The sequence below is a fragment of the Oryx dammah genome, unplaced genomic scaffold, assembly GCF_014754425.2.
Source record: "Oryx dammah isolate SB20612 unplaced genomic scaffold, SCBI_Odam_1.1 HiC_scaffold_12, whole genome shotgun sequence".
Lineage (NCBI taxonomy): Eukaryota > Metazoa > Chordata > Mammalia > Artiodactyla > Bovidae > Oryx > Oryx dammah.
The window spans coordinates 12,061,246-12,077,858 of NW_024070196.1; the positions used below are offsets into that span (position 1 = coordinate 12,061,246).

General features: G+C 45.8%; 1 protein-coding gene across 1 annotated transcript; it reads right to left on the reverse strand.

Moving 5' to 3' along the window:
• Positions 1–1,002: 1,002 nt before the first annotated feature.
• REELD1 (reeler domain containing 1) lies at positions 1,003–15,510 on the reverse strand. Its single transcript, XM_040250423.1, has 6 exons — positions 15,056–15,510; positions 12,220–12,442; positions 8,950–9,086; positions 5,058–5,391; positions 2,802–2,865; positions 1,003–1,983 (listed from the first exon to the last, which is right to left on the reverse strand). Exons 1-6 carry the CDS (start codon positions 15,261–15,263, stop codon positions 1,378–1,380), a joined length of 1,572 nt encoding a protein of 523 aa, XP_040106357.1. The 5' UTR covers positions 15,264–15,510; the 3' UTR covers positions 1,003–1,377.
• Positions 15,511–16,613: the final 1,103 nt, after the last annotated feature.

Here is a 16,613-nt window from a genome sequence, read left to right on the forward strand (position 1 = left end):
TCACAAAGAGTCAGACAGGACTGAGCGACTAAGCACACTCACATGGCCCTAGGTCTCCGTGTGCCCGTTGAGGTACTTGCCTGAAGCCAAGGGACAGATGTGCCTACGCTAGAATCTGGGAGGACGGAGTCTTGGAGCTGATGCCCAGTGAGCTAACAGGCTGGAAACACAGAAGCAGCCCTTTCCTACACACCTGATTTTTTTTTTAATGTTTTTGTTATTAAATTGCAATGTCAAGATGTCTCTTTCTCTTTAGCAAATTACTGAACTTCTTCCTCATGAAGTTATTGTAGGAGCTCAATGTGAAAATATATGTACAGTTCTTGGCACAACCTACACAACTTAGCTACTCAATCAGGAAATATCATTTCCAAATTTATAGTGCTTTTGTTCCCACATTAAAATGGACCTTGACTCTGTAGTAGGTTTACCTCTGAAAAGACAGCTAATTCTCATGTGTTAGATTAGGTGACCATATTCAAGAGTTATATTCGAACCCATTTGGTATCTATGGAACTCTTGCTACATCAGAGTGATCTTCATAAAGTCACAATGGTCTCCGTCCATCATGCTTTCTTAGACAGATAAAGGCTCTTAAAACTGCGCTGGTATTATCATTTATTTTTCAGCCTGACCTTTGGCAAAGGCAAGAAGTCTGCTAGTTGGTGGGATACTTACTCTCTCATCAAGTGTAAATGGATGAGAGATCTCAGATCCATTTACACCTGAAGAGGAGGTTTGCTTACCCCTCTCTCGGGTTGAAGGCTTCGTGCTGCATGTATATTTCCCCACAGACGTGGCAATCAAACTCTCTAAAATCTTCCTTGCCTTTGACCAATTTCCACGGCAGATTTGCCACGTCTGAGTTTCCTGGAAGGCAAAATACCTTTGCGCTCACCCAGTCGACGACATCAGAGCCAACTTTGTACTCTAGTTTGGAAAAACAAGACTTCTCTGGGGGGTGGCTTGGCGAGGCAAAGGGAGGGCTGAAAGAGACAAAACTCCACCCTTACTACTTTTTTCAAAGAGTTAGAGGTGATGAGGCTGACAGTGCTGAGGAGGGACAGAAGTTCTATTTCTGCGGGTTCCTTAAGGCAACGGAGGAAGCTCAGCAGCCACGGGAGTCTAGTTAATGAGCAGGTTATACAATATTCATTGTGTTGGGTTTAAGTCTTCAAACAGAACGTCTAATTGCGAGAACTAAAGAAAAGGCAGCTAAATTACAGATGTTAAGACAACAAAGCTGGGGAAGAACTCCCTCTGTTGATACAACTGCCCTAGTGCTGCTTCCTCTACTAACTGCTCCCTGACAGGGGTGGGGGGTGGGTGCACAGTGAATCGCTCTACAGGGTGAGAGAGTCTGGGACCACGATTTTCTCAGAGGACTGTTTTCTTGCTGCTCACAGAGGGAGCAATCCAGTTGCGTTCCCCTTCGACCAAAACAAAACTGTTGTCTCCAATTCTCCGGATGTACACGATCTCGCCATTGTCACCCGGGGCAACTGCATCCCCAGCAGGCTCACAAAAGGACACTTCCATCTGCCTGCGGCAATACTGGGTGTACAGGTAACGAAGGCCAACAGCCACGGCCATGCCCAGCACGGCCAAGAGGCAGAGCAGGATGCCCAGCTGCGGAGTCCTAAGGTGGATCCCCCACGGGGCCCTGGCTCCATCCTGCCTGAGCTCAGGTCTTGGGTTGGTCTTCCTGGGGTCTCCCACCCCAGCCACTGCACTGCCCTCCTCCACTCTGCGCTCCTTGTGCTTTGACCGAGGCAGGAAGCTGGCAGAGGGTCTTGATGCCTCTAACTGGCCATCAGTGGTGGTGGGCCTGGAGGTGGCAGAGGTGTGGAGGGCAGGAGTTGGGTGGGCTGCCCCGGCCCCATGTCCAGTGAGTGCCCCGGCGGACCAGAGGTGAGGATGGTGGAGATGGACAGTGTACAAAGGAGGCCTCATCACTGTCCTATTAGAGGCCTTCATCTTGTCCTAGAAAAGCAAAGGGAAAAAGAAAAATCAAAGGAGCTAGTCTTCCCCCTAAGCAGCTATTGAACTTCGCAACTATCCCAAGTTCCTTAAAGAACTCCAGGCAGCAGCTGAAAACCCAGCCTCATGCCTGCTCTTTAAAGAGCTCAGAAGAAAACACCCAAGCAGATAAATATGCACTTGTTATTGACGGGCACAAGGAGACTAATGGAAACCCCCACAAGACAGCATGGAGGCCAGTTACAAGAATAAACACAGGGTCCTATTAGAGGGTCCAGGACAATATGAGTGACCATCATCTCCAATGGCTGAAAGCTCTGAGTGTGTCTTTTGATGCTAAGATCCCTGCAAAAGGGACCATTGAAGCTTGCTGTAGGTTCCTATAAACTTGAGTAAGGATATTATACCATGTTTTATTCTGTGTTCCTTTTAAGACTTCAAAGGAATAGTAAATCATTGAGCATGTATGTTTTATACTGCCCATTGATCTAACCTCTGGGACCATACATGGTATTTTGAGGCCAATGTTATAAAGGAGACGGTGGGAGAAGAGGAGAGAGGAATTATTAACCTAAGCTAAGTGGGAAAACACATCATGAAAACCACCAGTTTCTGTAATTGCCAATAACTTCAGAGACACTGTGGATAATGGAAAGGCTGGTATTGATTGAGGAAAAAAAATGCTGTGTATATATCACACCCTGGCCTCCTTCTCACTGATCTTGGTTACTAGTCTAATAGCTATGATCAGCCAGTGTGGAACCTCCCTCTCTGGGATCAAAAGTATCATACTCACTGCCTGTGTACAACGTGGCTGTTACCTGTTCATCCCTATCTGAGGGCAGACAAGTTTCTAGTGAATCAAAGCTTGGATCATTCTGAGTCCTAAAAGGAAGAGAAAAAGAGCCGAGAAGGAGTCAGTAAGTATTTGGGTTTTTTCCTTACCTTTTATCATAAAAATCTTCAGAACAAAAATGTAGAATAATACAATGAACCCCCAGATACATACCACCCACGTTCAAAAATTATCGCTTCATGACTAATCTTATTTTATCTCTCTTCCTGCCTACCTACTTTGCCTCAATGTTTTATTGTTTTTTCCTTTAGAAATTTACTTAATTGTTTATTTTAATTTTTATTTTGTATTGGAGTAGAGTCCATTATTGAACTGTGGTGTTGGAGAAGACTCTTGGGAGTCCCTTGAACTGCAAGGAGATCCAACCAGTCCATTCTGAAGGAGATCAGCCCTGGGATTTCTTTGGAGGGAATGATGCTGAAGCTGAAACTCCAGTACTTTGGCCACCTCATGCGAGGAGTTGACACATTGGAAAAGACTGATGCTGGGAGCAATTGGGGGCAGGAGAAGAAGGGGACGACAGAGGATGAGATGGCTGGATGGCATCACCGACTCGATGGGCGTGAGTCTGAGTGAACTCCGGAAGTTGATGATGGACAGGGAGGCCTGGCGTGCTGCGATTCATGGGGTCGCAAAGAGTCGGACACGACTGAGCGACTGAACTGAACTGAGAGTCCATTAATAGGCTTCCCTGGTAGCTCAGCTGGTAAAGGATCTGCCTGCAATGCAGGAGACCCCAGTTCGATTCCTGGGTTGGGAAGATCTGGTGGAGAAGGGATAGGCTACCCACTCCAGTATTCTTGGGCTTCCCTTGTGGCTCAGCTGGTAAAGAATCTGCCTGCAATGCAGGAGACTCTGGTTCAGTTCCTGGGTCGGGAAGATCCTCTGGAGAAGGGATAGGCTACCCGCTCCAGGATTCCTGGTGGCTCAGATGGTAAAGAATCCACCTGCAATGTGGGACACCTGGGTTCTATCTCTGGGTTGGGAAGATCCCCCAGAAGAGAGCATGGCAACCCACTCCAGTGTTCTTGCCTGGAGAATCCCCAGGAGCCTGGCAGGCTACAGTCCATGGGGTCCAAGAGAGTTAGACACAACTGAGCAACTAAGCACAGCACAGAACAGAGTCTATCAACAGTGTTGTGTTAGTTTCAGATGTGCAACGAAGTGATTCAGCTATACATCTATCTATTCCTTTTCAAATTCTTTTCCCATTTAGTTTATTACAAAATATTGAGTCGAGTTCCCTGTGCTATACAATAGGTCCTTATTGGCTATCTATTTTAAATACAGCAGTGTGTACATGTCAGTCCCCAAATCCCAATCTGTCCCTCTCCTCATCCCTTACCCCTGGTAACCATAAATTCATTTTCTAAGTCTGTGAATTTGTTTCTGTTTTGTAAATAAGTTCGTTTATATCACTTTTTTTAGATTCCACATATAAGCAATATCATATGATATTTGTCTTCCTCTGTCTGACTTAATTCACTTAGTATGATAATCAAAAAGCTATGCTTCCTATGACAGTTGTGTATACAGATAACATTATATTTCTTGGAAACACTGGAGTTTGCAGTTGGGGGCTGGAGAGGGAATGGAGAGGGAGGTGAGTGAGGATGGCAACAAAGACCCACTGAATCCTTTTATTGACTTATATACTTTATATTTGTATATTGCTGCTGCTAAGTCGCTTCAGTCGTGTCCGACTCTGTGTGACCCCATAGATGGCATCCTACCAGGCTCCTCCATCCCTGGGATTCTCCAGGCAAGAATACTGGAGTGGGTTGCCATTTCCTTCCCCAATGAATGAAAGTGAAAAGGGAAAGTGAAGTCGCTCAGTCGTGCCTGACTCTCAGCGACCCCATGGACTGCAGCCTACCAGGCTCCTCCATCCATGGGATTTTCCAGGCAAGAGTACTGGAGTGGGGTGCCATTGCCTTCTCCCATATTTATATATTATATACTTCTAATTTTATGTATATAAATAAGTAACCTACATTTATATTTTATTTACAGCAGCATCTCAGAGACCTCAGCCAAAACAGCACAGTTTCCCAAGATAATCTACCTACCCAGCCCTTCTACAATGAGTGCTTCTCATGCACTTAAGGGTAAATACGGTTGAGATCTTCTGTCTGAGCAAGAAGGCTACATTTCCTTGGCACCCTCGTGTTTGGCTTCACCCCACCACCTGTCCCAAACGGCCTACCCGCTGATCAATCACCTGTGGCAGGTGCTGAAGCCGGAAGCGAAGCTCTCTGTGGAGAAGTCCCTGAGGGCCACAAGTCTCTCCAGACCCCGGACATCCAGGGATGGTTCCAGGGTTGGGCTGCTGTCCCTGCTGGGGTGATGGCCATCACTGACTACAGCAGCTGTGTGTGAAGACACTTGGAATGGAGTCTCTGCAGCCCCGAGGAACTCTGTCACCCAAACACTGGTAGGAACAGGATCTAAGCTGTCCTCTTCTCCAGCTCCAGTTATAGCCGCAGCAGAGACATCTGTGCGCTGCTGAAGAAGAGTGATGGGGAGACTGGGGCCCAAGAGGAGGCCCAGAGACACTGTAAAGAAAGAGGGAGAAATCATCCTTGTGTCGATTAGCACGCAGCTAGGACCATGGGCTGAATGCCCGAGTCTTTGAGGTGCCTGAGGACAGACTGTCAAGTGTGAACCACTCAAAAGCATCAACTAAAGATTGTCTGGAGCGTCCCAGGTGGTCTTAGTGGTAAAGAACCCGCTTGCCGATGCAGGAGACGTAAGAGATGGGGGTTCGATCCCTGGGTCAAGAAGGTCTCCTGGAGCAAGACATGGCGATCAGCTCCAGTGTTCTTGCCTGGAGAATCCCGTGGACAGAGGAGACTGGCGGGCTACAGTCCAGGGTAACAAAGAGTTGGACATGGCTGAAGCGAATTAGCACTCACAAAATGATCATCTGCTCAGTAATAGAAACCCCTGACTAAGCAGCAATAGAAATCCCTGCCTAAGCACCCAGCTTTTCTTTCTTTCTTTCTTTCTTTTTTTTTTTTTTAAGAGTAAGCTCCTAGCCCTTCTGGGCTTGTGCATCCTTTAAAAAAAAAACCCACAAAACATTTATTTATTTGACTGCTTCAGGCCTTAGTTGCAACATTCAAACACTTAGTTGTGGCACGTGGGATCTAGTTCCCTGACCAGGGATCAAACCCAGACCCCCAATATTGGGAGCCTGGAGTCTTAGCCTCCAGACCACAGGAAGCCCCTGGGCTTGTGTGTTCTTAACAGTCACCAATCAGAGAAAACAGAAACCACGGTGGCCACTCTGTTTTCTTACTTCTGCCCCAAACTGCTTCTTGCTAAGAAAAAAGGTGGGATCCTACAAAAACCAGATTGCCTTTTGAAGCTCTAGGTCTTTCTTGCCGTGGGATTAATGCTAAAAGTTTCCCCCGTGATGACAGGGACTCCAGCCCTTGCTACGGGCAGAGGCGGGATCACTGCTCTCCCCTGTCTCCTCTCCCATCTGTGATGAGCAGACATGATGGCCCAGAGCATCGGAAACGGGGCAGCAAACAGCCAGGCACAGGTTTTGGAGTCATCGTCTGGGTTCAGCTCTTTGCCAATTCCTGAATACCCTATTCAGGCTAAGGCCTCCAGAGTGTCAGTTTCTTCTTTTGCAAAATGAGACCAATAGTAGTATGTGGGACGTAGAACTGCTGACGGGGGAAAGTGCAATCACTGATGTAGATGCGTGGAGCACAGGGCCTGGCTCAGAAGCAAAGTGCACTACGCATTCACCACGTGGTCAGCAGGGCAACCACGACGCTGTTGACAAAGCAAGTGCTGGCAGGAGTTTCTCTGGCCAGGGCTCTAACTGGGTTGGATTGAACAACGATCACAAAAAACCTGTGACACTTTGTTCTTATGCCTTTATTACCCAAAAATAGGGAGACTGAAGTGAAAAATAAAGCGTATCCAGACACACAGAATTTAGCAAAAATCATGACACTTTTAACTCCTGCCTGAACTCTGAATGCATTCAGATGCTTCCTGCAGACCCACTGCGTGCTGGGCCTTGTTCCGGGAGCTGGGGATGCAGAAGTGATAATGCAGGTTGCTAACTGTGGCTTCTGAACTCAAAACCTAGGAGGACAGACTCCTGCCTGTCCAACCTTATAAATCACAGTGTGATTGGAGCTTTAATACCAGAGCTGAAGAAAGCAATTACATTTGCCTACCAAGAAGCAAGGGCGAAAGGTTCACAAAGGATCAAAGGAGACATCTGAACTGCCGCTTGGAAGGTAAACAGTTCATCACGAGGAGCAGTTCTGTTTAAGGAAATGTCAGGAGGCAAACCTGGAGACATAAAGGTAGGTCATGCCCAGTGGGGTCAGATAGGACCCTAAAGAGTCCCCAAGCTCTGTTGGAAAATAAGTTTGAGAAATACAATATGCTATCTTCCCATGGGAAAACTCATCATTCCCATTTACCTACTGAAGTCCTCTTACAGTTAAAGCAATTCACTCCAGTTTGTTAGATGACACCTCTCCCAATGCATATGTGTGTACACACACACACACACACACACACACACACACACACACACGTTTTTCCTTTGGGAAGCACTGGGGTTTGTGTAGAGGAATGGGTTGGATAACAGGCAGGAGCAGAGGGGAGGAGTTTGAGCAACTTGATGAAGTGTTGACCCTGCAGCTGCTCAGACTGGAGTCTGCCAGCCCTTGGGGAAAAGGTGCCCAGCAGGATCACCCATCAGAAAGACTTTGCAGAATCAACAGGACCCGTCTTCCTGAAGCCTCACTTTCACTCCTATTCATCTTCAAACAAACGTGTTAGTCACTCAGTCACGCCTGACTCTCTGCGACCCCAAGGACTGTAACCCATCAAACTCCTCTGTCCATGGAATTCTCCAGGTAAGAATACTGGAGTGGGTAGCCATTCCCTTATCCAGAGGATCTTCCTGACCCAGGGATTGAACCCAGGTCTCCTGCATTGCAGGCAGATTCTTGACCATCTGAGCCACCAGGGATCCCCACCCATGCCTGAGATCGAAATGCAACATTTGCGTGATTGATAACGTGATACAGGAGACTTCAAACCCAAGTTGGGTTTGCAGGGTCTTCTTAAGGCCACCCTCTCAGACCTTGAGAGCTTTTCTCTGCTTTCAGGAGCATCTAGGTGGAGAGGTTGGAGGAGCTGTGCAGGGCAGTGGGGAGAAGACAAGGGTTTTGGTCATAGGCAGACAGTGGCCTTGGGTTGGCTCTGATCCTGGATCTGCTGGACTAGCAGAGCCAGGGATTCAAATCATGTGCTGGCCTTATCATGTTAGCCTGGAATAAAAGAAAGAATATGGGAAGATGGGATCAAATGGTTTAAAGGTTAGATCTTCTGTACAAGTGATTGGATGCCTTTATGAAGGCACCTGTTCAGAGCACTTAACTAGAAATAAATAATGAAAATAAGTTCCATTTCACCAGGAATCTTCAGGTAGGTCAGACATTCTCTAGCTGCTTAGGTGGTTTTTTTTTTTTTTTGGTCTATTTTTATTTGTTTTTTCAGAAGTTCATGGGCCAGTCGAATCTAAAGTCACGTGGTGAGCCTGGAAAAAAATCCATTGCCATTACAAGAGCCTGATTCTGTTCTCCAACCCAAGCTCCAAAGAGCCATCTACCTACCTCAGAAAGTAACGATCAACACTGGATGAGGTTTTATTTAAAAAAGAAAAAGAAAGGATTATTTCTGGTGCTCCCCATTTAGTCTCAGGGGTCCAGGGAAAATGGGTAAAATACTGTGGAAATTGATTAGGTCGGGTAGGGGGTGTGAGAGGAGGTGTGTGGCTATTTTTTGATTTTGCAGCTCAAGTGAAGCACTCCAGGGCCCAGCTTCATCTGTGAGGTTGAGTGGTACAAAGTGTGTTCATTGCAGTGAACCCTGAACTTGCAAGCAATCCCCCCAATGCCGACCCACAGCTGTGTGATCATGTCCCCAGGAACTGCTGACACTCCCAAGACAGCTGTCTATAACTTGTGCCCTCGGAACTGGAAACTGGCAGGAGTCACTTTTAAGTGCAAGTAAGGCACAGTGAAAATAACGCTGCCAACCAGGCTGATGAGTGCAGCAGGAAGCAGTACCTGGGATGGTTCCTTCCATGTCCTCCAGCCTCTGCCCAGAGTGGCTGTCCGAATGGGCTCTACTGTCTGTCTGTTGAGACACGACAGATGATTCAATCTTCACCCAGTAAACGAAATATGACTGGACTACAGATAAACTGTAGAAAAAGAAAGCAGAGTGATTAGAGGATCTGGTCCTAAGTCAGACCTCGGGCCATCCTAATAGAAAGGAGAGAACAAACGAAAAGTTAAGTACATGATCGTGTTACTCCCTTGGGCGACTTCATTCTTTTTAGAAACAAAAGCTCAACAGCAGCAAATAATTAAAATAGGAGACAACAGGTACAAATCAATTACTCTCCTGAATAAATATAATCATTAAGAATCATTTTGACTAAAAAGTATCTTCTAGAACTGCTCTTCCAGAACTTCTAGAATTTTGGTCTAGAACTGAAATTAAAAAATGCTTGCTCCCTGGAAGAAAAGCTATGACAAACCTAGACAGCATATTAAAAAGCAAAGACACTACTTTGCCAACAAAGGTCTGTCTAGTCAAAGCTATGGTTTTTCCAGTGGTCATGTATGGATGTGAGAGCTGCACTATAAAGAAAGCTGAGCACCAAAGAATTGATGCTTTTGAACTGTGGTGTTGGAGAAGACTCTTGAGAGTCCCTTGGACCGCAAGGAGATCCAACCAGTCCATCCTAAAGGAAATCAGTCCTGAATATTCATTGGAAGGACTGATATTGAAGCTGAAACTCCAATACTGTGGCCACCTGATGCAAAGAACTGACTCACTGGAAAAGACCCTGATGCTGGGAAAGATTGAAGGCAGGAAGAGAAGGGGACGACAGAGGATGATGAGATGGTTGGATGGCATCATGGACTCGATGGCCATGAGTTTGAGCAAGCTCTGGGAGTTGGTGATGGACAGGGAAGCCCGGCGTGGTGCAGTCCATGGGGTCGCAAAGAGTTGGGACATGACTGAGCGACTGAACTGAACTGACTGAGAATTGTCCACACTCCAAAGGCTTCATCTTCAACTGTGCTCATTCACCATTATTGGTGTGTCGTGAATTGAATTACACTGCTCACTGAAAATTTTATAATTCTGTTGTACAATGGTATAATCCTATTGGAGTTGTAATTGAAAATGAGAGATAAATCATTCATAGTCTAAACAATATTTTGAATACATAATGCCTCTCTTCAGTAAAAACCATCTGTACAGACTTGATCTTATTCACCAAAAATGTCACCAAAGCAGGGATTATGGGCAAGTACCATTTTTCTCACTGTAAGTATTCAGAAGACAATCATAAAAATGTGATGAGTTTAGCTGAAGTCACCCAGAGAGTGGGCAGGTAGAAGGGTCATCAACACGTCGATGTTACGGTGGGAAAGGACCTTGGGGTGACGGCATGTGGGGACCCAGAGGTGCATCTGATAAGTGGTGCAGCACCTTTCCCTGTCGGTGGAGATCATGGCTTCTGATCTACTTCCACTGCTGCACAGAGAAGCTCCTATGGGAAGACTAGAAGTAGAGGAAGATTGGGGTTGACATGGATACACTATTGGTACTGTGTATAAAATAGATAACTAATGAGAGCCTACTGTATAGCACAGGAACATGCTCTGCGGTCACCTAAATGGGAAGAAAATCTGAAAAAGAGCCGGAAATCCAAAATATACATATGTATATTTTGTATACATATGTATACATACATACATACATACATATACATAGCTGATTCGGTTTCCTATACAGCAGAAAATAACACAACATTGTAAAGCAACTATACACCAATAAAAATTAATTTAAAAAATTAAGTAATATATGAAAAGCAAAAAAAAAAAATTAAAAACTAGAAATGGAAAGGGTTTGAGAAATAAAAGTAATTGTACAGACCGTTGGTGGCTCAGAGGTTAAAGTGTCTGCCTGCAATGCGGAAGACCTGGGTCTGATCCCTGGGTCGGGAAGATCCCCTGGAGAAGGAAATGGCAACCCACTCCAGTATTCTTGCCTGGAGAATCCTGTGGACGGAGGAGCCTGGAGGGCTACAGTCCACGGGGTCACAAAGAGTCGGACACGACTGAGCGACTTGACTTTCACTTTCACTTTCAAGGGTTTCATACACAACCTTGAACTGGAACCAAAGTCCTGGCAGGGGCCAGTCACACCAACAGTCAGGTGGGTCTTGCCTTTCCAGGTGATCAGAGTCATCAGGGCACGTGTGTTTTCCTCCTTGTTTGTCCTGCTCACTGTGTTACGGCACCAGGAACAGATGGAAAAGGGGCCCTGAGGGGTGGGGGCCACACATCTCATCACTCACATTCCCTAGTGCCGAGGGGACAGCCTGCAGGGGAAGCCTGGGGTCTGGATGCCCCCACCCTCCGGCACGTCCTCCTCTTCTGCACATGAGGGTGTAGGGGAAAGAACCCAAGGAGGACGACGACCAGCACCACCGGGGTGTGCTCTGTCGTGTCTGACTGTGGACTGCGGCCCCATGGACTGCAGCCCGTCAGGCTCCTCTGTCCATGGGATTTTCTGGGCAAGAATGCTGGAGTGGGTCGCCATTTCCTCCCCCAAGGAATCTACCCAACCCAAGGGTCGAACCTGTGTCTCCGGCATTGGCAGCGATTCTTTACCACGGAGCCACACACCCTCCCCTAAAAACCAAACCAAATCAAACAAATTCACTTTCTTGGGACCTGTGAATGTTTGAAAAGAAGGACAACGCCAGTATCTTGCTTTGAGGAATGATGCTGTTTGTATAAAGCTGATGGTTGCCAGGAACTGGTTCACGCACTTGGCACACATTGGCTCTTCGACCTTACACAACCCCACGAGGCGGGCGTTGTCGTGATCGCGCCCACGTGGTGGACAAGAAGCTGAGGCACAGAGCTGTCAGCAGCTCTCCCGGGCCCAGCAGGCGTCCACTGTCTGCCTACCTCTGTCTCTGGACTCTCTCTGTACATGGCCACCTGCAGCTCTTTTGCCTCCTAGTGAGAATTTTCTAGAGAGATTGGCCAAGGTACATCTGTGCCCAGGGACAAGGGACATCACATACTCCTAGACCACGGATAATCACACAGAATGGAGTTGCGGGCAATTTTTTTAAAAACTCATCACCTATATAGACTCTCTAGTAAGGGCAGTCCCAGTGACCCTGTCCTTATTATAAGGTGCAAGGAAGGGGAGTGGGGAGGCAGGAACCAAGGAAGTGTGTGAAATCCCCTCCCTTCATAGTGGAAATTCAGTTACCAAGACCCAGAACTTAACTCTCTTACAAGAACCTGATGTTCCCCACGGGCTGGGCAGGGGCCCGCCACTTGAATGACAGGTTTCTCTTCCGGGACTTGTCCGCGTGGGTGACTGTGTCAGCCTCTTCAAAGCAAGTTATCGGTTTGGCATGAGGAGGAATGAAGACAAAAGAGCCAGCTATCTGATCATCAGACACTCTTCGGGCCTGGAGTAGGAAGCCCATGAAATCACGGCTGCTCCTCACGGCCACTGCAACAGAAAATGTCCATCGAGGTCAACATCCTGGAAGGAGCAGCACTAGGTGACTTTATAGGAGTATTTTTCAAAACAAAAAGCTTAGGACCAGTCCAGTCCCCAGAAAGTAAACAATTCATTAGGGGGGGAAAAAGTTGAAGTGCTATTTCACACCCCAAATAAATTCTGTTTGGAACAAAGACATGTAAAAACGAAACACAAAAGAACTAGACACAATGGTTTGGCTTTTTACTGCTTTTTTTGGTTTTTGCTTTTACTATTGGAGTTAGGAGTGTCTCTCTGAGCAAACCTCAGTAGCCATAATGGAAAAAAAAATGATATTCTCAACATAGAAGAAATCAGAACACAAGAGATAAACTGAGAAGGATATCTGCAAGATACAATAGGCAAATATACAAAGAGTTATAGTGAATTAACAAAAGAGATCACCAAACTGAAAATTACCAACAAACAGAGACAGAAAATAAAACAGGCTCCATCACAATGGTTAAAACAATTATAAATGAGACACTACTTTATACCTATCTTATTAACAAGTTTCAAAATGTGTAAGTATAACCAGTATTGATAGCACAACAGAAAAACCAGGACACTCATTCAGAAGTGCTAGGACTGTAAACCATGCAACTCTTTGAGGGAGTACCTTGATAATATTTTATGTGCTTTTTTTAATCCCCACACTAACCAATAGAACGTGATTGGATAAAACCATAGAGAGAGAATCCATTTTATTTCCATTTATCACCTCTAATTCCCATCTAAAGAGAGTGGAGCCAACAGCGCTGATATGCTTGAGTTCCCTGAGGCTAAACAGTATCCTGTCTACACTGAGCTACCATCTTCAACATCAGTGACTTTCTTTGCTGCTTTCTTTCAGCTGGCACCTTGGGAGCTTGGCCCAAGGTAGGCAGGAGTGATTCTGAAGTGTGTGTCTGTGCGTTGGGAGGGGATGTGGTGGATGGTGGAAAGGGTACCCCTGGGGGACGATCCTTAATCACTGACTACCCTTCCTCCATCCTCCTGAGGGATGATTCAGAACTGGGTATCATGTGGTTTCTCAAAGGGCCATCACTGGAGTTGGATTCCAGTGTGTTTCCCACAGCGGTAACCCACTCTATTTCACACCCCGTATTAGTGTTTCTTTCTTCCCTATCACCCTATTCTCTCTTTTTCATCAATGCTTCTTGGGTCGTTTCCCAAATAAACCACCTGTACACAAGTTCTCACTCTGCTTTTCTAGGCACCTGAACTAAAATAGTAAGAAATGCTCTTTTCACCCCTCAAATAACTTTAGTTTTAAATAAGGAGGAAAAAAGTCTGTTTCTCATACATATTTGATATGGGGCATTTGTTCAGGGTAACTATATTTATATCTTACAATAAACACAAAAAAATTTTATAAGGCCATTTGTACCCTCTTCTGCTATGAAGTTTAATATCAGTATAAGATTAGTTATGTGATTTTAATGATGCAAGTATATCATGATTTATGGCTGCAACTAGAGATCAACCCTGGGATTTCTTTGGAAGGAATGATGCTGAAGCTGAAACTCCAGTACTTTGGTCACCTCATGCGAAGAGTTGACTCATTGGAAAAGACTCTGATGCTGGGAGGGATTGGGGGCAGGAGGAGAAGGGGACGACAGAGGATGCGATGGCTGGATGGCATCACCGACTCGATGGACGTGAGTTTGAGTGAGCTCCGGGAGTTAGTGATGGACAGGGAGGCCTGGCATGGTGCGATTCATGGGGTCACGAAGAGTCAGACGCAACTGAGCGACTGAACTGACTGAAGTGAGAGACCATCATACTGAATAAGTGAAAGTGAAAGTTGCTCAGTCATGTCCGACTCTTTGAGACCCCATGATTTATACAGTCCATGGAATTCTCCAGGCCAGAATACTGGAGTGGGTAGCCTTTCCCTTCTCCAGGGGATCTTCCCAACCCAGAGATGGAGCCCAGGTCTCCCACATTACAGGCGGATTCTTTACCAGCTGAGCCACAAGGGAAGCCCCAAAATACCAGAGTGGGTAGCCTATCCCTTCTCCAGCAGTAAGTCAGAAAGAGAAAGACAAATACCACATGATATCACTTATATGCAGAATCTAAAAGGGCACAAATGAAACTGTCAAACAGACTCACAGACATAGAGATCAGACTTGTGGTTGCCAAGGGAGGGCGGGTAGGTGAGGGATGGGCTAGGAGTTGGGGGTTGGCAGATGCAAGCTAGTACATACAGAATGGGTAAACAACCAGGTCCTGCCATATAGCACAGGGAACTGTATTCAGTAGCCCGAGATAAACCATAATGGAAAAGAATATTAAAAAGAATGTGTATACACATAGACCTGAGTCACTTTCCTGTACAGCATAAATTAATATCACATTGTAAATCAACCATACTTCAGTAAAAAATAAACTAAAAAAAAAAAAAAGACGATAAATATTTCATGCTTTCTTGGGTACATAATTTCTTTTTAGGATTAAACCAAAGTATAGCCCAGGAAACTCCTGCCTTGGACAAACACAACTTGGAATTTGTCACTAGGACCTTGGGGCTCCTGGTGGGAGTCGGGGGGGGTCTCTCAAAGCCTCTCCCACACCTACCTGAAACCGTGGCACCCGGTGAGTAGGAAGAGCTGCCGGTGAGGACGGTGACGTGGTGGGTCCCGGGGCTCTGAGTCCGGGCTGGAACGTGCTTGGGTCGCATGTCCGCACAGGCCACCGCGCCAGCCCCTTGGGAAAAGGCGGAGGAGCCGGGCACCAGGCAGAGGGCGGCACAGGCCCAGCCTGTGAGGGCGGCGGGCACCCCCATCCTGCCCTCTCCCGCGTCCCAAGGAACAGCAGCTTCAATCCAGATGCTATTTAGGAAAAGGAGGTGATGTCTTTCTGACTGTGCCTGACCTGACTGAATCCCACACTGCCTTTATCCCTGGAATACCTTTGGTGCCCCCTTCCCAGATTGCAGGTGCTCAAGATCAAAAAAAGATGTGCCACACTACTACACAGAAAATAGATGCCCAACAAGGACCTACTACAATAGCACAGGGAATTGTACTCAACTTTTTGTAATAACCTATAAGGGAAAATAATCTGAATAAGAATACATATACACATCTGAATCACTCTGCTGAATACCCGAAACTAACACAACACTGTAAATCAATTATACTTCATTTTTTTAAAAAAAGAATATCTCTTTAAAATAGCATATAAAAAAATCAATGTGGGAATGACCAGTATATATAGTTAGAGCAACTTGTTAACTAAAATAAAAAAAAAAAAACCCAACTAAATTAAAGTTTAAATGTGAAAAAAGGAAACTGCAAGAAAAAAGAAAAAAAAGATGTGCCAGACTATAGGAAGTGCTTCATTTCTAAACCCTTTTTTTTTAACTCTCTTCTTGTAATTTTTTTGTAAGAATGCCTCTTTTTAAAGAGAGGCTATGCTAATTACATCAAAGAAATAAGACCAGAAAATGTTTGAATCCTAACGTGAACTCCTTACAAACTGCCTGATATCCAAGGACAATGTGAGCTGTAATATATTATAGCTGAAGTGAGACTCCCGATGTTCCAATATGGGCAGGCAGCCTGGCATATGGTGGCTTGGTTTAGCATCTTATCTCTCTAATTGCAAATTACAGAGTTAAATGCTACAAATCTTCTGCCAACCATCAATTATTTAGGGAGACTGTTAAATCTGCAATGCTTTGATAGCTCCTGTCTTTTCTGCTATTGACAAGTTTTAGATAGTTCACTCCTTTTCACAGAGAAGATGAGCAAAAAAAGTTATACCCAAGCCCATCCATTTTATGCCTTGCTAATGGCAACCCACTCCAGTACTCTTGCCTGGAAAATCCCATGGATGGAGGAGCCTGGTAGGCTCCAGTCCATGGGGTCGCTAAGAGTCGGGCACGACTGAGCGACTTCACTTTCACTTTTTACTTTCATGCATTGGAGAAGGAAATGGCAACCCACTCCAGTATTCCTGCCTGGAGAATCCCAGGGACAGAGGAGCCTGGCAGGCTGCTGTCTATGGGGTCGCACAGAGTCGGACACGACTGAAGCGACTTAGCAGCAGCAGCAAGTATAGTGAAGAAACACACACAAAAAAAACTGGCTCAGGAGTAGAATGAAATATTCAGGCAAAAATAACATTTATA